This window comes from Canis lupus, chromosome 5 (genome assembly GCF_011100685.1).
Source record: "Canis lupus familiaris isolate Mischka breed German Shepherd chromosome 5, alternate assembly UU_Cfam_GSD_1.0, whole genome shotgun sequence".
Taxonomy (NCBI): Eukaryota; Metazoa; Chordata; class Mammalia; order Carnivora; family Canidae; genus Canis; species Canis lupus.
The window spans coordinates 40,559,084-40,583,813 of record NC_049226.1 but is presented as its reverse complement, the minus strand read 5'-3'; the positions used below and the strand labels follow the sequence as shown (position 1 = coordinate 40,583,813).

At 43.2% G+C, this 24,730-nt stretch overlaps 1 protein-coding gene and 1 long non-coding RNA gene across 5 annotated transcripts in view; one reads left to right on the top strand and one right to left on the bottom strand.

The window, feature by feature from the left end:
* The window catches only part of LOC119871861, a 54,964-nt gene extending 46,378 nt beyond the window's left edge, over nucleotides 1-8,586 (top strand). Inside the window, exon 4 of the long non-coding RNA XR_005359583.1 lies at nucleotides 8,492-8,586. This is a non-coding gene — a long non-coding RNA (uncharacterized LOC119871861). The remainder of the gene's footprint in view (nucleotides 1-8,491) is intronic.
* Nucleotides 1-12,784, bottom strand: part of ULK2 (unc-51 like autophagy activating kinase 2) — an 82,408-nt gene extending 69,624 nt beyond the window's left edge. For all 4 annotated transcript variants that reach the window (XM_038537031.1, XM_038537032.1, XM_038537033.1 and 1 more), the window contains exons 1-3: nucleotides 12,635-12,784; nucleotides 11,363-11,455; nucleotides 10,216-10,257 (exon numbers count right to left, since the gene is read on the bottom strand). In XM_038537031.1, the coding sequence (XP_038392959.1) occupies nucleotides 10,216-10,257; nucleotides 11,363-11,455; nucleotides 12,635-12,724 (225 nt within the window). In that variant the 5' untranslated portion in view covers nucleotides 12,725-12,784. The remainder of the gene's footprint in view (nucleotides 1-10,215; nucleotides 10,258-11,362; nucleotides 11,456-12,634) is intronic.
* Nucleotides 12,785-24,730: the final 11,946 nt, after the last annotated feature.

Sequence of the window (24,730 nt, the reverse complement as noted above, 5' to 3'; positions counted from 1 at the left end):
GTAATCTGGAGCATGAGTAGCTCCAAGAGCCAGGAAAGAGTCAGCAAAAAGAAAAAAGAAGAAAACCAATCATGTCATTTATAGACTGAAATTCCTATGGCACTGGCGTGCCAGGAAAGAGCTTGAAGAGATACTCATAGGGTCAGACAGGCTGAGGGATGAGGCCAATGGGCCTGTGAGCCAGACCACCAAAGGTTTCCCAAAGTGGAACACACACCTGACTGCTTTTTCTAAAATTAGGAAATCCTCATCCTCAACTCCTCCCCAGGAACTTCCATCCACAAAATTAAACACAATGAATTTCAATTGATCATTTCCCTACTCAAACTCAGTAAGATAGAAAATCCCGGGCAGCTCAGGTGGCTCAGCAGTTTAGCGCCGCCTTCAGCCCAGGGCGTGATCCTGGAGACCTGGGATTGAGTCCCACATCGGGCTCCCTGCATGGAGCCTGCTTCTCCCTCTGCCTGTGTCTCTGCCCCTCTCTGTGCGTCTCTCAAGAATAAATAAAATCTTAAAAAAAAAAAAAAAAAAAGATAGAAAATCCCTAAGAAGGGTGCATGGGTGGCTCAGTCAATTGGGCATCTCCCTTTAACCCAGGTCATGATCCCTGGAGTTCAAGGATCGAATCCGAATCAGGCTCTCTGCTCAGTGGGAGTCCGCTTCTCCCTCTGCCCCCCTCACCTTTGCTTGTACATTCTCTCTCTCTCAAATAAGTAAATAAAATCTTTAAAAAAGAAAGTCCCTAAGAAAAAGGGGAAAAAAAGGTATTATTATGAAGAACTCTAGGCCAGTATATGAAAATTTAGATGAAATAAAAATTTTAAAAACAATTTGTTCAAGTAAAAACACAATCCTCAGAATTATTCTCCTTGGGTAACATGGTACTAGACAGCCTCATAGCATTCTATGTGTAAGGAGGCTTGGGTTATCATCTCTCTTTACCAAGGGGGTGGTGTGGTTGTTTTTTTTTTTTTTTTTAAGACTTTATTTATTCATGAGAGACGCAGAGAGAGAGAGGCAGAGACACAGACTCCATGCAAGCAGGACTCCAGGATCATGCCGAGCCAAAGGCAGACACTCAACAGCTAAGCCACCTAGGCATCCCATGGGGGTGGTGTTTATAAATAAAAAGTAAAGTCTTTTGAAGGACACACAACAGGTTTTTTTTTTTTTTCTGGGAAAAAAAAAAGGAGGTATCAGAAGAGGACATCTCTTTTTTAATATACTGCTAGACTATTTAAATTGTTTTTCCACTGATGGCCTATTACTTTTGTAATCTGAAAAAACAATAAAGATAAAATGAATTTAAAAATCAGATAGCATGACCAGGTATTCTTTCCAGCAGAATTCAGATGCTTAGGATCAGAAGGGGAGAAACATAAAGTAACAAAACAATTCAGTAAAGAGCAAGAGAAAGATTCAAGAAAAATTTGGGGATCTCCCAAAACCCATCCCTCACCATTTACCATTTTTTTCTTTTTTTTTTTTTTTTTATTGGAGTTCAATTTGCCAACATATAGCATAACACCCGGTGCTTATCCCATCAAGTGCCCCACCTCAGTGCCTGTCACCCAGTCACCCCCACCCCCCACCCACCTCCCTTTCCACCACCCCTTGTTAGTTTCCCAGAGTTAGGAGTCTTTCATGTTCTGTCTCCCTTTCTGATATTTCCCACTCATTTTTTCTCCTTTCCCCTTTATTCCCTTTCACTATTTTTAATATTCCCAAATGAATGAGACCATATAATGTTTGTCCTTCTCCGATTCACTTATTTCACTCAGCATAGTACCCTCCAATTCCATCCACGTCGAAGCAAATGGTGGGTATTTGTCGTTTCTAATGGCTGAGGAATATTCCATTGTACACATAGACCACATCTTCTTTATCCACTCATCTTTCAGTGGACACCGAGGCTCCTTCCACAGTTTGGCTACTGTGGACATTGCTGCTATAAACATCGGGGTGCAGGTGTCCCGGCGTTTCACTGCATCTGTATCTTTGGGGTAAATCCCCAGCAGTGCAATTGCTGGGTCGTAGGGCAGATCTATTCTTAACTCTTTGAGGAACCTCCACACAGTTTTCCAGAGTGGCTGCACCAGTTCACATTTCCACCAACAGTGCAAGAGGGTTCCCCTTTTTCCACATCCTCTCGAACATTTGTTGTTTCCTGCCTTGTTAATTTTCCCCATTCTCACTGGTGCCTCACCGTTTCTCCGCTACTTTCCCTGACTCATTCTCCACCCTTTGGGTGACTCCTAGGGGTTTTCTCTTAAAAGAAGAAAATCCTTTTAATCTCCTAAAGGATCGGAGATCAAGGGGTCTTTTGTTAATGAGGTGGTTTTTGGAAACCCCCCAGGTTGTCTAAAGATAGGGGCTGAAAAAAAATAAAAAATAAAAATAAAAATAAATAAATAAATAAAGATAGGGGCTGGTTTGCCAGAGTTGCCTACACTTGGATTAGAGGGTTGGAAATTTCAGTCCCACCCCACCTCCAGGGAGGGAAGAGGAACTAGAGACTGAGTTAAAATACCAATGGCCAATGACTTAATCAAGTGTACCTAGGTAATACAGCCTCTATAAAACCCCAAAAGGATGAGGCTCCGAGGGATGTGGAGAGAGTGGTGGGCTTTCCACATGCCTTACCTTACGCATCTCTTCCATCTGGCTGTTTCTATATTCTTTTATACCCTTTTATAATAAACCAATAATCTTTCTGTGAGTTCTGTGAGCCACTCTAGCAATTAATCAAATCCAAGGAAGTTGCTGGTACTTCTGATCTATAGCTTGGTCAGAGACACAGGTGACAACCTGGACTTGTGATAGGTGTCTAATATTGGGTGTGGTGGGGGGTACAGTCTTGTAGAGCAAAGCCCTTAACCTGTAGGATCTGATGCTAACTCCAAGTAGATAATGTTAGACCTGAGTTGATGGCTTGGTTGGAAAAAAAAAACACCTGATCTGTCAAACCTGAAAGAGGACGTTAACTACCTCCATTCTGACCTCAGTCTGTACTTTCTAATTGATTAAATTCTTCCTTCAGGCTTGTCTCTTAACTCAGACAAAAGACCTGGAGGGCAAAGCAGCAATAGGGACTTTCCCCATACTAGCAAGACCCCTTGTGATGGACACCCAGACAATGATCGACCTGACCTCTACTGCCCACCTGCATGTACCCACTAATCTTTGCTCCACATTTTCCTCATATGAACCTGGAAGTATTTTCAGCACTTTGGAGACCGTCTTTGAGACTTTGTTCACTGTGTTCCCTTGGTGTTGGCCTTACTAAAATCAATCCCTTCCTTGTTTCACCACCACTCATTTCTGTCTTTGGATTTTGTCAGTGGTGAGTGGTCAAACCTGGTCCATTTGGGACCCCTGGAGCCAGCTGCTCTTACACCCTTGGGCCCCAGTTACAAACTTAAGAAGTGAGAACAAAATACCTTAACTAATCTAAACCTGATTTGCCCATAATTTTTCAAACTGCCTAAGTCCTAACTGTTTGCAACAGTCCCACAGGAGATACCACCCTCTTCTGCAGTTATAGTAAAAAACAGGTAAGTTTGGGATACCCTTCTGAAAAATAAGATGAGTCCCTACAGCAGATCTTTGTACATAAATTCCAGAGACCAAAGATATATAAGTATGGAAAACTGAAACCATAAATGCTAGAAGAAAAGGAGGGCCATTTTTATAATCTCACAGTGGAGAAATCCTTACATGATATAAAACCTAAAAAAAAAAAAAAAAAAAAAAAAAAAAACCTAGAGGCCACTAAGAAAGAGATGGACACATTTTACTACGCAAGAACTTCCATATACCAAAGAGATGCTGAAGATGCCCTCCTCCTCACCCCACCAAAAAGACAAACAGACAAACAAGGAAAAACATTCCAATACATACAACAAAGAGCTATTAACTCAGATTTCCTCTTCTTCCCCTCACACAGCTATTATCAGCCCTCCTCCTAAACGTCTCGCCAAACTGTCCAGGCCACTCCATTTCCAATGGAACCACCACTCTGTCACTCAGACACTTCCTACACGCTGGCTCCATACCCACCCTTGCCCACTCTCCAGAGTAGCCAGTGTTTTACGCACGTTAATAAACTTCTGTCCCAACTGATTTACAATGGAGAACATTCTTTTTTCTAACCATAATGGTTAAGTCTAATACTCAGATATATGTACTTCCTCGTTCCCACCTGGGATGAGAATCATAAACAGAAGACTGCCCAATGATCGTAGAAAGCAAGCAAGCAAAAGTGAATAGTGCCCCGCAAAAAAAGAAAATTGGGGTTATTTTCCCCCTCATTTGTAAAGTGTTTACTGCAAAACCTTAGGCTGCAAAACATTTGAAAGAAGCACCTTGATCTCACCACCTGAGACTGACATGGTAGTTCATGCTTTCACAAACCTATTTATACATCCACCCACATGCAAATGGAGCATATATTTGCATTTCTGTACATTTTAACATAAGCCATTACCACCTTTTTGCTTATCTCCAAGCTCTCCAAACAGTCAATGTTTCCAGCCCATATGTCTTTCCATAACTTTCTCCTGCTCAGTCATTGCTTAGTAAAAGGTGTGTATTTTTTTTAAAGGTGTGTATTTTTAACTGCAACAGATATTTCTCTTCTTTCAAATATTTTGTAACTGCCCTCTCTCTCTCTCTCTCTCTCTCTATATATATATATATATATATAAAAGACACTGTTCTAGGCACTGAGGATACAGCTGCAAGCAAGCACAGTTAACTGCCCTATTCTTATTAAGCTTCAGTTTGAAGAGGTCAGAGTCAGGGAGAGACACCAAACAAAAGAACTGAGTACAGACAATATGTTAGAGGGTGATAAGTGCTATGAAAAATAAGTAGGGAAGGGAGACAGTGCTGGGTATTGGATTGTAATTTTACTGAGGGTGGCTAAAAGAAAGCTGAAATGTATTTGTTGAAAACACAACACTTGAGTAAAGACCTAAAGAAGGTTGGGAATATATCTATATATACTACAGAGATAAAGGCCCTGAGAATGGACCCATACACAATCCATACCAGAGGCCCATGTGGATGGAGCAAAAACAGCAGGCACAGAGAGGGAGCCAGGGTCAGAGATAATAGGGTCATGCTGGGCAAAAAAGGACTCTGGCTTTTACTCTGATAAAAAAGGGGAGCTCTGCTCCAAGTCTGAGCAGAGAGGACTAATAAGCCCTGATTTACATCACCAGGATTATTCTGATTACAGTGTTATAGAATATTCTTTCAGGGCGTGGAAGCAAAATATTGTCAGATAACATACCAAAGAGGATCTAACAACTCCCATTTCTACTAGGGGTCCATGAGAAGATCCTCCCCACTTACACTTCCTTCCCAATTCCACCAGTAAGAACTGGGCACTTTTTAATTTTGCCAAAGGAATGCGTGAGAAGGGACATCTCACTGTTAACTTTAATTTTCATTTCCCTGACTACTTGTTCATGAGTATCATTTCATACCTTAGCCATTTTTATTCCTCTTATGAGAATCAACGATCAATATCCTTTGCTTTACTGTCTCTCTAGGTTATCTTTTCTTTACTACTTTTTGAGAGGATTTACATGTTTGAGATATAAATGTTACCTGCCTCCTATGTCCTGTGTTGTAAATTCTTTTTTTTAAATCTGATCATGGTATAATGCACATTCATTAACATGCACAGATTTAAGTGTACATTTCAATGTGTTGTGACAAATGCATATACTCATGTGACTACCCTTCCCTCAGAGGCACCCTCTGCTGTACTTCCCCTGACTTCTACACCCTAGCTTGGTTCTGCCTCTTCTTGGATCTCTCAAAAACAGAATCATACAGTAGCTGTATATGGCTGGCTGCTTTTTCTCAACACTGTAGAGGCCACTTTTAGGCAACAGGCTTGAGCAATGGAAACTTGAGCAAGGCACAAGGGCTCAAAGTGACCACCGAGCTGAATGCAAACAGGCTCCTTCAGCAACCCACCTCCAAACGGCCACAGACCCTAACTGACCAACGAGCTTACTTACAACCGGTACAGTTACCAAAAAAGGGAATATTCTATACGGCCCCACACCTCTTCACTCTGCCCTATAACTAACTACAGCTTCCACCACCGCCTCCTGGAAAGACCGCCTCTCCTTTGTTGCTGCCCTGCCTGCTGCTCCCTTGTGGTATATTCGATAAACTTCTATCTCCTTTTTTCTGCCTTGAGCGAATTCTTTCAGGGCCCATACCACTGGCCCCAACCCAATTAAGATGTTTAAACATGAACATAACATTTAAAATTCATATGCTGTGGTGGCATGCATCAAGTTTGTTCCTTTTTATGGCTGTCAATTTGTTCAGGGTATCATTTACCACAAAGCAAGTTTTAAAAAATGTTATATGTCCCTACACCTACAGCTTCTGGTTTCTTCTCTTGATTTAAAATATCTTTCCAACACCTGGATTATATATAGTCATCTAAATACTATCCTAAGATTCTTATTGTTTATGTCATACATTTAAGCCTTTAATTCATTTGGAAATTATTGTCAAAAATGATGAGAATAGGTATCCAACTTTACTTTTTCTCTGATATCTTAGTTTTACCAGCACCACTTTATTAAATGAATCATCTTTTTCTCACAATACTAACAATTACCTAGTGGTGGATATTTACCCAGACGATTGACAAATAGGCAGGTAAAGTACTCCTAACCACCAGTACTTAGCTCATGCCCAGAGGGCTCAAAGATAGATATCTTCTGGAAAACAGACATATCACTCTCCTGCTCTTAAAACTCTTCAATAGCTTAGCTGCCCTCAGAATAAAGACTACATGAGGGCCCTGCCAACATCAGTGCCTGCAGCACCTACCACTACCCACCTCTCTCCCACGTTGCCACCCCCTGCACTCCCAGCCCCCGCCTGGGCCTCTCCCAGCTCCTCAAGCTTTCATCCTTCCTCTCTGTTCTTCACAGGCTTCCTCTGCTTGGAGTGCTTACCTGTTCTCTTCCCACCTACTCCAGCCTGGATGACTCCCACTCTTTCACCAAGTCAGCTTAAACATCACTTCTTCACCAAGTCTTCCCCAGCCCACAAAGGGGGTAGCCTTACTCTCCTAAGCCCCTTATGATTTCCTCTCAAAGGTCTTCAGTTATCCTCTTCTCCCTCATTGCTCTGTACACACTTAGAATCAGTAGCTATTTGCTTCCTGTCCTCTTTCCCAGTATGCTGGAACCTCCACAAGCACAAGGACCATTTCTATTTTGTTCACCACTATACTCCTGTATACTCTTGTTAACTGGCTCAAGAAATACTAATTACAAAAAAATCAGTAAGAACAAACACAACAGAAGCATTACAGAATGGCAACAGGAAAGTCACAGAAGAAATACAGATACACTGACGTTTTAAGAAAAAAAAAAAAACAGGTCATCAGATCAAAATAAATTGGTACAATCTTCTGCAAGACAATATGCTAATATCTTTGACCAAACTATCCCATGACAGGAATTTATTTCACAGGAACACTCATATACATAAGAAAAGATATGTACACAGCTTTCTCTGCAGCACTGTTTCTAAGAGGGAAAAATAAGAAACAACTGAAATGGCCACAATTGGGTTTTAAGTAAATTGTCATTTAGCCCTATGGTACTATGTTGATATGAAAAGGTATCCAAAATACACACTAAGTCTAATAAAAACAAGTTCCATTTATGTAAAAATACTATTATTAAGGCCCTCACAATGAAAAGCTTAAAAATCTAAGTATAAATGATTATAACTGCATACATATATATATATACACACACATATACAACTCTAAAAGAAATATAACAATGGTTATCTCTAAAAATTGCCATTTCTTTTCTATTTTATTCATATTTACAGTGATGATTTTAACTATGGGGATATATTACTTTTTTAATTAGGGAAAGCATGTTACTTTTTAAGTGTCATCTAAATGTAAACCCAAATTTTTACAATGTCAAAAGTTCTCAATTTATAAAAAGTGTGTCCAACTTTAGACGGATCTCCAAAACTGATGGCCAGGAAAAATGATGTTCATTTCAAGTTGATAAAATTACTGCACAGTCTTTACAATCATACTGAAAACAAAATAAAGGAAAAAAATATAAAATACTAGGTCCAGACTCTGTTTATTCATTAGCCAAATGCTCGAGTGTATTTATTTGGCTGATATTTCTTAAATTTATGTATTTCCAATAGTATACAATGCACAAAATAGAAATATTTTAATGCAGTCATCTTGAAATTCCTGAAAGTTTGATAATCAAGGTTTTGAGTACATATTCCTAACTATCTCTTTCTATAACCAAAGCTAGTACTTAAAAACATTTTACTAATAGAATGAAATCTAAATATACTCTCTATTTTCTGAAAGCAAAATCTACTCTTCCACTGATAGAGTTTTCTGTGCTTCTCAAAAAATGGGAAATTAAGAGTTAATATTATTTAACAATTTTTGTACCAGGCACTGACTTGTACTACTTGCTGCCCTCTGTCTCCAGAGACCAAGACCAACTACACAAACAGCTCTGAGGAGAATCAACATTTCAAATAGGGATTGTGAGATAAGTTTACTTTTGACTTTAAAGTTCTTTCCCCCTCTCTTTCTATGTTGAATATCTTGAAGGAATGAGTTACACCTATATAAATAGGTAGTAAAATACACCCCACAGCACTTACATAGTCTACACATGAAATTTAGATTGCAATTTTTGGGGGGAGTAATCACACTCTATAATCAAAAAACATTAAAACCGTGTGTGCTATTTGCCCTAGTAATTCCAATGCTAGAAATTGAACCTAAAAAATCCAAACTGTGCTCAGAACTTATGCATTATCTTCATTGCACTTTCCTATAAAGGGGAAAAAAAAGAAAAAAGAAACATCTTGTAACATGGGTTTAGTTAAAAATTTCATGGTATGGTAGGACTATGTGAAAAATCACTGTAACAAAAAAGCAGCACACAAGGAACAGTCCATTTTGTCTCACCTCACTAAAATTAAGGACACTGAAAGCAAGGACTTTGTTTTATTCACTGCTTTACTCCTAGCCCTTAGAGCAATGCCTAGGTAGCCATTCAAAACCTTACAAAACAAATGAACTTCAGTAAAGTGTGTACGGAAAAGGTTTTAGCTAGAAAAGGTTTTAGCTAGAAACACAACAGCAGACTCACCGAAAACGTCCATTTACTTTACTGGAATTCAATTGTCCAGACTCAGAAAAACACAAAAAAGGAAATAACATAAATCATCACCCTAGTCTGCTTCGGCATGAGAATCTAGGGAGAAGCTTAGTTGGCTGCCCCCTCTGCGGATCTCAGATCACCTTGGCTTTCACACAGTGGATATCATGTTAGACAAGAGTAGAGTAGTTCTAGAATTTAAAACAGTATGGCCCCTAAATAATAAGCCAACTACTTACTTTGGTGGTCTGCCCCCCCAAAATAGTAATTTTCTCCAAAATTGGACTTTTTAAAAGAATTTCCAAGGGAAATGTTGCCTTAGAACAGAACTTCAGAACCTTGCCTTCCCACCTCCAAATAAAATGCAACTCTTCCGTATGCCATGGTGGTAATCACATATATATCAGGGTTATGAATATGCATCCTTTCTTCGTTTTTATTTCTTTTCTAATACCTCTACAATTAGCAAATATTACTATTGCAGTAAGAAAAAAGCTCCATCTAATTTTTAAATAGCCCACAATAGTCCTTTCTACATTTATTACAGAAATGCTAGGAGGAAAAAAAGAAGAAAGAAAGAAGAAAAGAAGGAAGGAAGGAAGGAAGGAAGGAAGGAAGGAAGGAAGGAAGGAAGGAAGGAAGGAAGAAAGAAAGAAAGAAAGAAAGAAAGAAAGAAAGAAAGAAAGAAAGAAAGAAAGAAAAGCTAGATCTGGTATCAATATTTCTCTACTTTAAAAAAAAATATTTCTCTACTTGACTTAAAACAACACTACTCCCATAGTATAACTGTAGCAGCACATATTACAGCACATTATTTTCTATCCCTTTATGCTACTTTAATTTCTTAATTAATAAACATGTAACTCAAGCCATATACCTTTCTAAGAAGAATAAGTCAATTTCCTATTTCTATTACAATTCACTTACATTCGTATGAAATAGCAAAGTTTTTTACTGACACGCAAATCAAATAATAATAATAATAATAATAATAATAATGATGTACCTGAACATCATAGAGTGCTACAATATTTTCATGTTGAAGTTCCTGTTAAGGAAATTGAGAATTTAAAAAATTTGTAATCCCTCTAATAAATACATTTCAATGTGCACATAAGTATTAAGTATACACACACATCCACATACCTATATACTCTTTCTATATACTACACTTCTATTACTGGATTAGAACAGTTCAGTCTAAAAAAAAAAAAAAGAGGAAATGCGCCTGATCAAACTTTACTTGGGCCCTGAATGTCTTCTCACCACCATCATTTTTTAGATTCTTAACAAGGTGAGTGCTCTCATTATGCCCAGAGACGCTCTGGGAGTCTTTCAAATTCAATAAACAATTTTAACAGCAATAAACGCATAAAATTCTAAAGTGCTTTTAGAGAGCACATTATTTGCCTGCGAGAAAATGAAGCATAATTCTTAGCTCAAAGAGCTATAATTCTTACTGAAGAGCTCTCCACAGAGCAGTAGTTTCGATGAAAGCTGGTGTTAGGTGAGGGCTCTATGTTCATATCAGCTTGGGGAGCACTGAGTTAACTACACCTAAATCAGTTCCTTCATTGCGCAATTTTTCAGATTTTCTTTACTGAGCAAAGTGCTTTGTGACTCTCCAAGAAGTATGCGGTAAACAGGATTTTCCACATATATTTGACTAGGAGACCATTTTTTTCCTCAAAGCACCTCACTTGAATAACACTGCGCATGAGTGATCCAAAAAGACCACTCCCAAGGGTAAGTAATTTTTTTCGATTTACAAGGAAAAAAAAAAATCCCATCTGCCCCCAGTGCCCCTCAAACACTTAAGTGTAACCTGAAAGGGACCAGGAGAAGAGCTAAATAATGGATCAGCAGGGCCTGCCTCTTCTCAAACAGTAACACAATAACCAGGGAAAAGAAGAAATGAGAAGCTAAAAATCAATCTTCACAGAATCTCTCTCAGTGCTGGCCACCAGCCACAAACATCTATTCTTAAAAATAGCTTCTGGGTACTCAAATGTCTCAAAAAACTGGGCATGCAAAAATGAGAGCAACAGGTGAAAATTCTCAAACTTGGCTCCAACGACCAAAATTACAAAAGATGTCATCATGTATTAATTTAAAATAAGTTATAACCTAGTATGACACATAAAGAAACATACCTTTAAGATTTTAATTTCCTTCCCAAGCAGTATTTGTGATTTTGACAAGTTCTTTTTATTAATACTTTTAATAGCTACCTCCCAATCAGTTTTCTGAAAAGGAAAATAGAGTGTTACTCCAGGATATTCTTTTATGGAAACATAATCTATAAGCACAAAGGTGTTTTTAGCAAATTCATAAATACTGGGGGTGGGGGTGGGGGATGGAAAAGAATCTGAATCTCCAACAATAGGAAAATGATTTCATAAACCACAAGCTAATGTCCTACAAGACAGCCACTAAAAACAGTAAATATGAAGACCATAGTAACTAGCAATAAAGTGAAACAAAGGACAAAGTTTGCAACCACTTCAAAGTTAGGGAGGAATGTGGATAATACACTGGAAGGTGGCATTTGATAGCTTGGCAGGATTGTGCCCTGTTTTAATTATTTTTTGTTGAGTTCTAAGTTCTTCTCATAATAAACGAAAATCGTTTTCATTACTCTGATAAGCAAGCCAAACCAGCCCCTTGCCAACAACCAGGACTACCAAACGCTTCTGATTATTCCCACTCCCTGGGTGCTCTTCCAAATTCTTTCGATTCTAGAAGCTCGTGGGACCCTGTGTGCGGAGCTGCAAGAGCTTCAGACATTCCTGAACCTGCACTCGTGTTTACTTGGACTGGAAGACCAAGGGTCCACCCTCCAGCTCCAGGAAGGGGGGAAGGCAGGGGGTACCAGGCTCGTCCGGGGCGCGGAGGAACCAGTGCTGGGAAATGCGACACCCCGGAGTTTGAGAAAGTCTCGGGCTCACGGGAAACCAGCCCGTTTTCCGCTGGGTCTGCAACTGTCGACCTCAGAAGGGAGGGCGAGCCTGGGCCGCCCAGGGCGTGCCCCAGCCCCGGCCCCGGCCCCGGCCCCGGCCCGGCCCCGAGCTGGGCAGGGCGCCGCGCGGCCCTTGGGGACTCGGATCCTGGGCACATGCGGGTGGGACCCCAGGCAGGGCCGGGCGGGCCGCGGGGCCGAGCCCCTGGGGGGCACCCCGGTTACCAGGCGCTGTGCAAGGAGGAAATCCGAGGCCGAGCGGCCGGTCGGTAGGTGGAGCGCTGCCTAGCGGCTTCGGCCTCCACAGTCCTCGCCCGACCAAAACAAACCCGCGACGCTGACAGCGCGCACAATGGCAGGCCTCGGGGCGGGGGGCCTCGGCGCCCGCGGCCTCGCCGAGCCTCAGGGCACCCGGTCCCCGCCGCGGCCCGCAGACCCCGGCCTCGCCCCGGCCGGCGGGGCTCACCTGGCGGTGCCGCCCCCGGAAGACCACGGCGAAGGCCCCGTGTCCCACGAGGTCCCTCTTGCTGTACTCGAAGTCGCCCACCACCTCCATGGCCGCGCCGCCGGGGCATGCAGCGGGGCGGGCGGGCGGGCGGGCGGCGCGGCGAGGCGGGCCGGGATCAGCACCGCGGGCCCGCCGGTCCGGAGCGCGCCCGCGGGCCGCCGGACTGGGGCAGCCGCGGCCCCCGCGCCGGGCGGGCGCTCATGCCGAGAGAGGCCGGGACGGAAACGGGGGGGGCCGCCGCGCGGGGCCGGGGGTCAGCGAGGCCCGGCCCGGCCCCGGCCGCTCCTCATGGCCCGGCCCGCAGGCTCCCTTTGGCGAAGCGGCCTCAGCGCTGCCCGGCCAGGGGCGCCGCGGCCGTCACTGGGCGCCCCCGGAGCCGCACACGCGCCCGGGAGAGGTGCGGGGCCCGGCCCTCCCCATGCCCGGCTCGTCCGGCCGCGTCGGCGCCCTCCGCCCGGGGTGCTGCTGCGGTGGCGGCCGCCGCCCTAGGACCAGCACCAGCAGCAGCAGCAGCAGCACCAGCCCCGTCCCTGCGCGCCTCCCGGCCTCCCGGCGGCGCCCAACGCAAAGCGCGCGCGCCGGCCGCTCCCGAGCCGACTGCTGGCCCTCCGCGACGTCAGCACGTCTTGTAGGCCGCAGCGCACGCCGAGGCCCGCTCCCTCCGCCAGGAAAATGAGTGCGCGCGCGCTCCCGGAGGCGCGGCCCCGCAGTCGGAGCCCGTCCCCAGCGCCTCGCCCAGGCGGGGGCGTGGGAGGCGAACCGCGGGCGCCGCCGCTCGTTCGTTCGTTACCCGCCGCAGCCTTCGCTGGGCCTGGGAGAGCAGATTCGAGCCTGCCACGCCCCGGGCTGGAGCCCACTGGGAGGCGGGGAAGCGGGTCTTGACCTCCTAGCTGCAGGAGGGACAGACGGGGCATCCCTTGTGCAGTGTAGACCCCAGGGGACCGCTCAGGGCAAAGGAGCCCAACCTTCCCCGTGACCTCCAGAACCAGAGGTCATGCTGCCCACCCCCTGCCGGTCGTCCCCGGACCCTTCTGGGTTTACTTCCCAAGGTGCCTGATGTGGGACTCGATCCCAAGACTCCAGGATTGCGCCCTGGGCCAAAGGCAGGCGCTAAACCGCTGAGCCGCCCAGGGATCTCCCCGCCCCCGTGCAGACAGTATTGAATACATTTTCCACAGGCTCTAATGAGAACCCCTGCTTCCCAACCAGCAGGTATCCTGCAACTTTGACCTCAAGCTTACCTTTGAATGGCTTTAGAGCAGCTTGCTTTTCCACCTGATTACTGAAGTTCAAGTGGCAAGGAACTTTTCTGACAACTTTCCCTCAAGACAACAAACTTGAAAATATCATAGAAAACTCAGGTATACGGCTATGTTCGGTTGTCTAGCATATTTGCTCTCAGGTTATCCCTTAGCACCAGAATTACATTTCCCACTCCACATCCATCCCTGACCTGAAGGCGGCAGAGAGACCCTAAGAACCTCTGGTTGGAATTTGCAGAGGAAGCCCCTCCCTTCCTCAAACCTTCACAATGTAGGGTCTTGGATCTCTGCTCCCACTTCTGTGCACACCTGCACCATTCTATCCCTACCTCAAAATCTAGCCCAAGTGAGTGTTAGACACTGGAAATCTGGAGCCTTCAAAAACAAAAAGCAAATGAAGCCAAGTATGCACAAAGACACACAAATTCATCTGGAGATGATTCCCTGTTTGAAAGCTTTTTTATTGGAAATCTTTAAATATGAATGTTTCAGGGGATCCCTGGGTGGCTTAGCGGTTTAGCACCTGCCTTCCCCCCACAGCATGATCCCGGAGTCTCGGGATTGAGTCCTGCATCGGGCTCCCTGCATGGAGCCTGCTTCTCCCTCTGCCTGTGTCTCTGCCTCTCTCTCTCTCTCTCTCTCTCTCTGTGTGACTATCATAAATAAATAAAAATTAAAAAATAAAAAATAAAAAAATAAAATAAAATAAATAAAATCTTTAAAAATAAATAAATATGGATACTTTAAAAGAATATAGGATTTTTTTTATTTTAAAGATTTTATTTATTTATTTATTTATTTATTTGACACAGAGAGAGAGCATAAGCAGGGGGAGTGGCAGGAAGAGGAAGAAGCAGGCTCCCCACTGGAGGAGCAGGGAGCCCCGCATAGTGCTGGATTCCAGGACCCTGAGATCATGACCTTAGCCCAAGTCAATGGTAATCTACTGGGCTACTCAGATGCCCCAGAATATAGGATTTAATGTGCCAAATCCTCCCCTCCTCCGCCCATAAAATAGCTCTTCAGGAATATGTGTCTTATGGGCTGTCAGACTCTGAACAAGTTACTTAACCTCCCATGCCTCAGTTTCCTCATCTGTAAAACAAAGACAGCAACAGCAACTGCCTTATCAGGTCGATTAGTGAGATAAACATGTGAAGTGCTTAACCAGTGGCTGGCTTGTACAAAGAACTATTTAAGGAATTATCACGTAAGTAAAATTAAATCAAAGTTGGTTTTAGGCAATACTTCCCCAATCCCCCCCCCCAAAAAAATACTTCCCCAATCTCACACGTGTGCCCTCATGGATGGTTCCCCCTTCCCTCCTCTGTCTACTCCCCCAGTTGGTTCTTTTGTGAACAGAATCAAAGCTTTTCAGCTCCAGGGATGGACCATCTATACCCATGTAAAGGTGGTTTATCTGACACATGTCTGGAGAATTCTTCCCATCAAGTTTCCCTGCAGAAACAATTAGTATACATTTTTTGGATAGCAGGGAGCAGTGGGGAAGAGGCTAACATACCCAGGCTAGGTCTGGCACCCCTTCCCACATGGTACTTGGCAGCCGACATTTCAGGGCACCCTCCCAGGCTGCCCAGAGCACAAGGGGCACCCTCCCAGGTTGCCTGGAAGCAGCTGAAGATGCTGCCTTCAGGGTCTGTCTGCTGACATGCCTCTCTGGGCATTAGTACCATCTGCAAGCAGCACTCTGACCTTCCTGCTGGTCATCTCACTGTCCTGATGAGGACCAGTATATGCTTTGTCATCTAAGCCAATACGTATTTTACATATCTCTGTGTCTCAGACCTTTCATCATGAGACATAATTCATAAACCCAACCCTGTTCACAATATCACATCTGCTAGGAATTGAAGCTCATCATAATTAATATATACTTTGAGCTGTTTATATTTAATGTCATTAACATTACATCCCCACACTAGGATACTGTGAAGGTATTTTTAAGAAGTCATCAGAGAGATACCTTGGTGGCTCAATGATTGAGCGTCTGCCTTTGGCTCAGGTCAGGATCCCAGGGTCCTGGGATGGAGTCCCACATCTGGCTCTCCTGCGGGGAGCCTGCTTCTCCCTCTGCCTATGGCTCTGCCTATGGCTCTCTCTTCCCGTGTCTTTCCTGAGTAAATAAAATCTTAAAAAAAAAAAAAGGATGGGGGGAAGAGAAGAAGAAGAAGAAGAAGAAGAAGAAGAAGAAGAAGAAGAAGAAGAAGAAGAAGAAGAAGAAGAAGTTGCCATCAGATGCATGGGCCCCATAACACATCATCGCTTCAAAACGTAAAGCATGCAGCTTACACTGTAAGGATCTCTGACCTCAAGGCTTATGATGGGAGCACGGGAGCTTTGTTAAGGGAATGTTTAGTTATGGAATGCCTGGGTGGCTCAGTGGTTGAGCATTTTTGGCTCAGGTCCTGATCCTGGGGTCCTGGGATCAAGTCCTGCACTGGGCTCCCCACAGACAACCTGCCTCTCCCTCTGCCTGTGTCTCTGCCTCTCTGTGTGTGTCTCTCCTGAATAAATAAACAAAACCTTAAAAGGGGGAGGGGGAATGTTTGGTTAGGACTATGTTGGTAGCACATAACAAACGCTGACTATGTGAAAGCAAAAAAAAAAAAAAAAAATAGAAGGAATGTAGGTAAGGATACAGGTGTGCCTCTCAGTGTCTGCAGACAGGTCCTCAAATCCAAACTACCAGGAAGACGAGAGAGTCAAGGAGGACTGCTTTGCTTCTTGCTTCTTTACCTCCATGCTCCTTCGACATGGCAGTAGGGCTTAAGCACCAACAGCCAGCGGTCTCAAACCCAAATTCTTAAGGAAGGATTCTGATTGGCCGAACCTAGGTGAGGTGCACTGAACAATCCTCTTAAGCCAGGGAGTGGAGTTGAGGGAGGCAAGTCAAGCTGTGTAACCAGGACAGCTCCCAATTCAAGACTACAGGTGCAAGAGTGGGGACAGGGGAGGAGATTCCCCCAGAAACAGAGGCTGGATGGACAACCCAGGAAGAATTTACCATTGGTCAAATTCAGGCTTTCTTCAGGAATGGAGGCAAGGGGGAGTTTTAGTTTGCTTCTGAAATGACTCAGTGTGGCCAATCTGATCCACTTTCATTGGTCTTAAATTGTCCAATTAACTCTGTATGTGTGCATGCATGTAAACATGCCTACTGATAAACTATTGAAATGTGTCAGTACTAGTTAGTAAAGTGGATAACAGTGACTACAATGAGAGATAAAATTAATTACTAACATAAATTCTAATATAAACATTATCAGCCAAATGCTATAGGATGTCATGGTGAGAAAAGGGCCTCTTGGAAAAGTGAACATGAGGAACATTCATAGCCCAGTCTCCTCCGCAGGGAGGCACTCAGCATTTTGGAGAATCGCTCATTTATCATTCTCTTCAAATCACATCGTTGCTTCTATTTTGGTTCTATTGTTTCTACTTTGATCCTGCGGCTGATGCTATGAAATTCCAGTGAATGGTTAGTATGCAGAGCTTTGATATTTATACATGCCTGAATTTATAATTAACTATGGAAAATAAGCACCTAAAATGAAGAGACAACAAGATTTGGATATATTTCTTAAAGCTTTTAGGAAATATCAGCCACAATTATTCTGAATCATAAACATACATCTGAAACTTAACCAAAAATAGACTCCAGTCCAGGAATTTTCTGGTACTCTGATAATATGACAACAGAAAGGAGCATCTTTCCATATTATACAAGAACTGGCATAAAATTTGCATTTCTAAAATGGAAAAGAGTTTGATTATTTCAACCAAGATCACAAGTAGCTTATTTTTGTTATTGCCGTAACTGTTAGACCCAAACAGTGCTCACAAATTGAATCATTCAGTTAAAACTGCTAAACACATATTTCGTAGGAATGGCCATAATGTTCTGTTAATGCTAACGGGTGAAATAAAGAATATTTGCAAACATCACTGACATAAACTGCAAGGAACATTTGAGTCAGTTTTCCAAATAAAGCATCTGAAATATTAAAACTCCTAAAAGAAATATTTTATTGATGTGATGATAAAATAAAAAATTTTAAATTTTAAACAAATCTTGAACTGGGGGTGCCTGGGTGACTCGGTTGGGCGTCCAACTCTTGATTTCAGCTCAGGTCGGTCGTGAGATCGGGCCCTCCATGCTGAGCATGGAGCCTGCTTGGGATTCTCTCTCTCTCTCTCTTTCTTTCTCTCTGCATCCCCCAACTCCACTTGTGCTCTCTCTTTCTCTCTCTCTCTCTCAAAAAAAAAAAAAAAACTTAAACAGAATCTACCATAAGTTCTAAAAAAATAGATCTTCAGCCATGATGGATTTACTAGAACTTCAGAAAAGAATGACAATAGAAATGTATCCTTCTGATCTAGATATTTGCTCCCTCTGGTGAAACACATACGTACTGAAATGAGAAAACACTGTCCAAGGTGGGTTCTCCAGAAACAGGCGCTGACCTGGAGTTGGGGTGCAAGATGATGATTAGAAATCAACACAGGTGGCAGGAGAGGGAGGAAGCAAAATTGGCAGAGAGAACTGGGTTGCAGGCTTGAGCAAGCCTGTGCCACCCCAGTGGGAATCTCTAGAGCAAAGGCTCAGAGTTGACTCACATTGAGCCAGAATGTCCCAGCTCACTCCTCACCTGATGGGGCTCCACTGGAGGTCTGACCCTGTAGGTGCTAGGCTACTGTCACGCTGAGGCTGGAACAGGAACAAAGATCTGGAGGCTGACCATATTTCCCCAACCCACAGAGGTCTGGCCAGCATATCTCCAAGTCAACTACAGTGTTTTGGAAAAATTATGGGTCAGGCTGTAAAAATTTCTGTCATTGTCAATGATGGGTCTATTGTTTCCCATACAAGTATTTTTGCTTTGCTTTGTTTTTTTGTTTGTTTGTTTGTTTGTTTTAAAGAAAAACAGTTTATTTTGAAAACTTTCAGACTGCTGCTGGGCTCCATTCATCCATCTGTTCTTTTGTCCAAAAGTATCAGGCTGCGGGGTGCCTGGCTGGCTCAGTCAGAGGAATATGTGACTTTTGATCTCGAGATTGTGAGTTCGAGCCCCACCTTGGGTGCAGAGATTACTAAAACAAATAAATAAACTAAAAAACAAACAAACAAAAAAAAATCACCAGGTTGCTAGAGTGGGCCCAGAAAGTACTCCCTTGCTGAGCTCTGAAGCCAAACTCCAAAGCTCAGAAGGCTGATTCCAAAGCAACTCATAGGTCAAAGTGCAGATGGAACAGTCAGCTATTATTTCCTGAGGTCTTAAGCCTTATCCCTGAGCTTGGGTAGGATGAAGAGTTTGGAAGGAAGTTGGAGGGAGAAGAACTCAAGCTCACAACCTAGCAAGGTCTTAGACTTCCACAGGGAACCCAGGGCTAGAGGCTGAAATTCAGGAAGGAGGTGTTCCTGGGAGGTTCCAAATTCTGGGCAGGAGTCTAGAGCTGGCCAGGGTGGGGGAGGGGAGGGGAGGGGGCAGGGAGAAGAGGGAGGTACCACAGCTAATTCCATTCACATCTGCAATTAATCTCACTTCCCTCTGCATGTTCACCTCACGTTCCTGACTCAGCAGGAATGTCGCCTCTCTAAGGCTAAGTTGGTTCTCCCACTGGGTCCTCTTTCTTCACAAATCCCACTGTCAACCATTGTGTAGCCTCCCCAGTCACACCCACTCATCCTCCCTCTTCACCCAAGAGGTGCTGTGTTGGGAAACTGGCCTCATCACTCAGTAACTGAGGCTCAAGCGGATGTGCTGAACCAGGTCTCATTACCCCAAGACCAAGGACGGTATGGCTCTTCAAACCCTGGTGGGAGCGGGACGGGGAGTGGGGCCGAGGGAAAAGGTAGAGTCACTGATCCAGAGGTCCATAACCCTCCGAAAAACTCCTACAAATGAATCTTAAAACAACTAGCAAACAAAGGCCCAAACCATTTCCTTCTCCCCACAGTGGGCCAGCCATCCTGCACCAACCATATCCTCCTTGCTGTTGGCCTCATCCTCATCCAGCTCTCTGGCTGTCCTAAGTGTGGGGGCTCTGGCCCTGCACTTGCTTTGGGTGATGGGGGAGGCCATCTCCCTCAAAGCTGCCCTACCTGTTCTGTAAGTGGTGGATCATGGTCTGTAGCTGCTGGCTCACCTGGAGCAGACTCCCATCCTCCTGAGCACATCAGACGCATTGGTCACCAGCTGGCCCAAAAGATTCCACCTTATCCAGCTCCTGATCCACATCTGGCTGGTAGGCAAAGGTCGAGACAGTGAGCCCTTTATTCACGAAGTGCACGCGGCTCCATTGTACCTGAAGCCATTTGGCCTTCTCCTAGCCACACTCCTTCTGAGGTCATTCTCTGTAGGCATCTACAAGGCTAGCCGGTGACCCTTGGTGCACTCACACATCTACCCTAGGCCTGCCATCATCTGGCTGTGGATCTGACCTATGAGTATTTTAATATTATACTTACAACACAAAATTGAAGACTTGGAAGATTGTTAACTCCTTCTTAATGGATGAAGTAGTGCTAACAGGAATAGCATTGAAAACCAAATCATATATTAAATTTGATGGTCAGTGCTCCAGAAAAAAATGGTTTCAATGAGAAATACTCGTGGGAAACCTCATTAGATTTTGTACATGTGGTGCTAGTGTAATGCTAGGGAGAAAGTCTAGCATTTCAAAGTTTTAGAAAACATTCAGATGTTCCCATTTGATGCTTAGTCACTGTGTTTAGTCATCTCTGGATGTGGTAAGATATTCACAGATCAGGATGTCTGGGTTCTCAGCGGTTGAGTGTCTGCCTTCGGCTCAGCGCCTGATCCCAGAGTCCCAGGATCAAGTCCCACATCGGGCTTCCCTTGAGAAGCCTGCTTCTCCCTCTGCTTATATCTCCGCCTCTCCTTTGTGTCTCTCATGAATAAATAAAAATCTTTAAAAAAGAATTTGCAGATCAAGTAATTCACTTTAAGTCTTCCCTTGATAAATGTTATATTTACTACCCTGTGTCACATAGACAGCAGGGAGAACGAAATAAAATATTTGAGAGCAGGATTGAAATAATGACAGTTGGATAAAGACTTGGATCTTGACAGGCAGCCTGTTATCCTAGAATGACAAAGCAATTAAAGAATTGTATTAATCTGGCTGGCTCAGGGTCATGAGTTTGAGCCTCACACTGGGGGTAGAGATTACTTAAAAAAATTCTATCAATCCTGCTCTATAGAGTTTAATAAAAATTGCAAAATGGGAGTGGCTAAATAAATAATACACAGAAAAGCTTATGAGTTTGAGTTTAATAAGCAGTATTACATACTGTCAACTATCTGTTACAGTAGAACAGTTTGTACTTTACAAGATATTGTTGAAGCTGATGGATCAATCCAATGATCATCAGAGTGTGGATTCCTGAAGATTTCAGGCACTTTTAGGGGTTCCATGAGGTCAGATCATGACGTCTCCTGTGTATTTTCATAAAAATGTGAATTGCCCTTTTCATTGTATTAATTCTGGCACTAATTGTACAAACACCACTTCTCTCACTAAATCTGTTTTGGAAAGTATAATTATTTTTCATTACAATATGTTATTTGTGTACACTTATAATGGGCTTATTATTGTTTTTAAATAAATTAAGAATAAATCTATTTTGCATTTCTTGGTTTTAATTTTTTAAGATTTTATTTACTTATTTGACAGAGAGAGAGTGAGAGAGAGAGCACAAGCAGGGGGAGCAGCAGAGGGAGAGGGAGAAGCAGGCTCTCTGCTGAGCAGGGAGCCCGATGTGGGGCTCAATCCTAGGACTCTGGGATCAAGAGCCAAGCCAAAGACACATGCTTAACCAACTGAGCCACCTAGGCACCTCCTTAGTTTTAATTTTTAATACAGTAAATATGTTGGGTCTTGAAGCTAAACAATTTGAGAACTGCTGGGTTAATTAAGCACATGATTAAATAATTAAAACTAAGGATGGAAAACTATGACAAATAAGTGGGTGAAAGAGAAATAAGGAGATATGCTATATTATTAGACATAAAAAGGGGCACCTGGGTGGCTCGGTTAAGTGGATGACTCTTGATTTTGGCTCAGGTCATGATCTCAGGGTCATGAGATTGAGCCTCACATCAGGTTCTGTGCTGGGCATGGAGCCTGCTTAAGATTCTCTCTCTCCCTCTGCCCCTCCCCAGCTCTCTCTCTCCCTCTAAAAAAAAGAAAGAAAGAAAACAAAGTATCAATCCCAAGGGAAAATCTTGGTTGTTTAATTACATAATAAGGAAATAATGACACAAGTGACAATTACAGTAAATTTCTAAATCTTTTCATTAAATGCTGAAACTTATTCAAATGATGTTTTGGCCTCATGGATTAAGGATAAACAAAAAGTCATAAAATTACATCAACTGATTCAATAAGACATACTGATAATCTTTTTTTTTTTTTTAGATTTTATTTATTTATTCATGAGAGACACACACACAGAGAGAGAGGCAGAGACCCAGGCAGAGGGGAAGCAGGCTCCATGCAGGACCCCAACGTGGGACTTGATCCCAAGTCTCCAGGATCACACCCTGGCCTAAAGATGGTGCTAAACCACTGAGCCACCCAAGCTGCCCTGATAATCTTCTATATACTTGATAATAAACATGTCAATATATATTTTTTAAATCTCTGGAGTTCTTACAAGGATCAAGAAAGGATTCTGAGTCATGAACAACATGGTTAATATTAAGAGATGTTTGCTACTTATTAAGAATATTGAAATTATTCCCAAATTAAGAATGCTGAAATAGTTTATGACTTTCAATTTAATGGAGAATTCATAAGGAGGGTTTGCTATATTCCCTATGGTTTAAATCATGGTCCAGACAGAGCCCTCATTTAACTAATGACAGTGAACCACATCAGAAAAATGATCATCCTAAAATTTCAAAACATTTAACAAATCACTCACAAATTATTAAAGTAATGTAATAAATGATGCTACATCTTATATGTACGGTAAGAAGCTTTATGGTGTATTGTTTAGTTTACTCAGATAATAAAATGGAATGTTCAAAATTATTAATATAATTGTACATTAATATATAATATTGATTATATTAGATATTGTTAGATATTTTTAACATCACCCTGAATACAAAAAAAATTGGGTCCCTGTCCTCAGTAGCCTCCAAAGGATGAATAAAAACTGTTTCAGTAATTTATCATCATGTTGTAACACTTAGTTGCTTTAAAACAAGAAACTTTTTTTTTTTTTTTTAATTCCTCAGCATTTGATCTGTGGGGTCAGGAATCTGGATGGTGCACATCAGGAATGGCTCATCTCTTCCCCACATGGTATTGGCTGTGGTGGCTCCTCTGGGGCTGGAGAACCCAAGGCAGCCTCTTCTGAAATGTCCGATGCCTCTCCTGGGTCGTGGCTTGACCAGCTGGGGTCTGCTGGGAGCACCGAGTCTTCTTGTCGGGTGGACTGGATTCATTCAGACACCCTCTCAAGCCTGCTACCCAGTCACTACCCCCAAAGGGGTAACACTATCCCAACTTGTGGATTTAGCTTTATCTGCTTTGTGTGTGGCACTTGTGTTCTGCATTATGTATATGAGAATCATCCAAGCTGTCATTAGTTCATGCCCATTGGTTTTCAATACTGCATGGTATAAAGAAACCCCAACTTGTGTATCCATTCTGCTATTGATAACCACTTAAGTAATGTCCAGGTTATGTCTATTAAAAATAGTGCTGCTATGAGCACTCTAGGACATGCATTTTGGTGACTATATGTATACATGTCTGTCTGGCATATCCCCAGCAGTGGAGTTGCTGGGTCATAGCACACACACTCCATGCTGATAGATGCTAACAAAGTATATTCCAAAGTATATTCCAAGATACACCTCCACCAGTGAAGTATGAGAGTTCTGGTTGCCTTATTCTCACCAATACCTAGTAGTGTCAGTTCTTTTGTCATTTGGTGGGTATGGCTTGTCATTTGGTGGGTGTGACTTAACCTCCTCTTCCTGAAAAGTTGTGAGCTGCATTAGATGGCCAAAGGAAATCCCACAGGGCTGGTGTCAGGGGCAGAGGAGCAGTCCCCTTGCCTCACCCACAGGGATTGAAATTTCTTTTCTTTTCTTTTCTTTTTAAATATTTTATTTATTTATTCATGAGAGACACAGGGAGAGAAAGAAGCAGAGGGAGAAGTAGGCTCCATGCAAGGAGCCTGACATGGGACTCAATCCTAGGGCTCCAGGATCATGCCCTGGGCCGAAGACAGGCACCAACCCACTGAGCCACCCAGGGATCCCCGGATTGAAATTTCTTGACAATTGGTTGGACAGATGATGATCTGAAAATCAGCGGAAGTTAATTTGGGGATGTGGGTGATGGTTTTGTTCTCTTGGTTCCCTCAGAGTCTTGTGGTATCCCCAGACCCTGAATCAGGAGACCAGAATCCACAGTGTGATTCCTTCCTGCTCTGTTTCCCCTCGCCCTTGTCATCACACACTCGAAATTCAGCTCCAGACACTTTACATACTAGTCATGTCCCACACATCAGCCCCTCCACACCTCTGAGACATGGCTGCTGTTGTAATCCTTCTGCCTGGTGTGACTTTATTCTCAACCCAAAACTTTGTCCTTTTATTTATTTATTCACGAGACATACAGAGAGAGACAGAGACACAGGCAAGGGAGAAGCAGGCTCCCTGTGGGGAGCCCGATGCAGGACTCAATCCCAGGACCCTGGGATCACGACCTGAGCCAAAGGCAGACA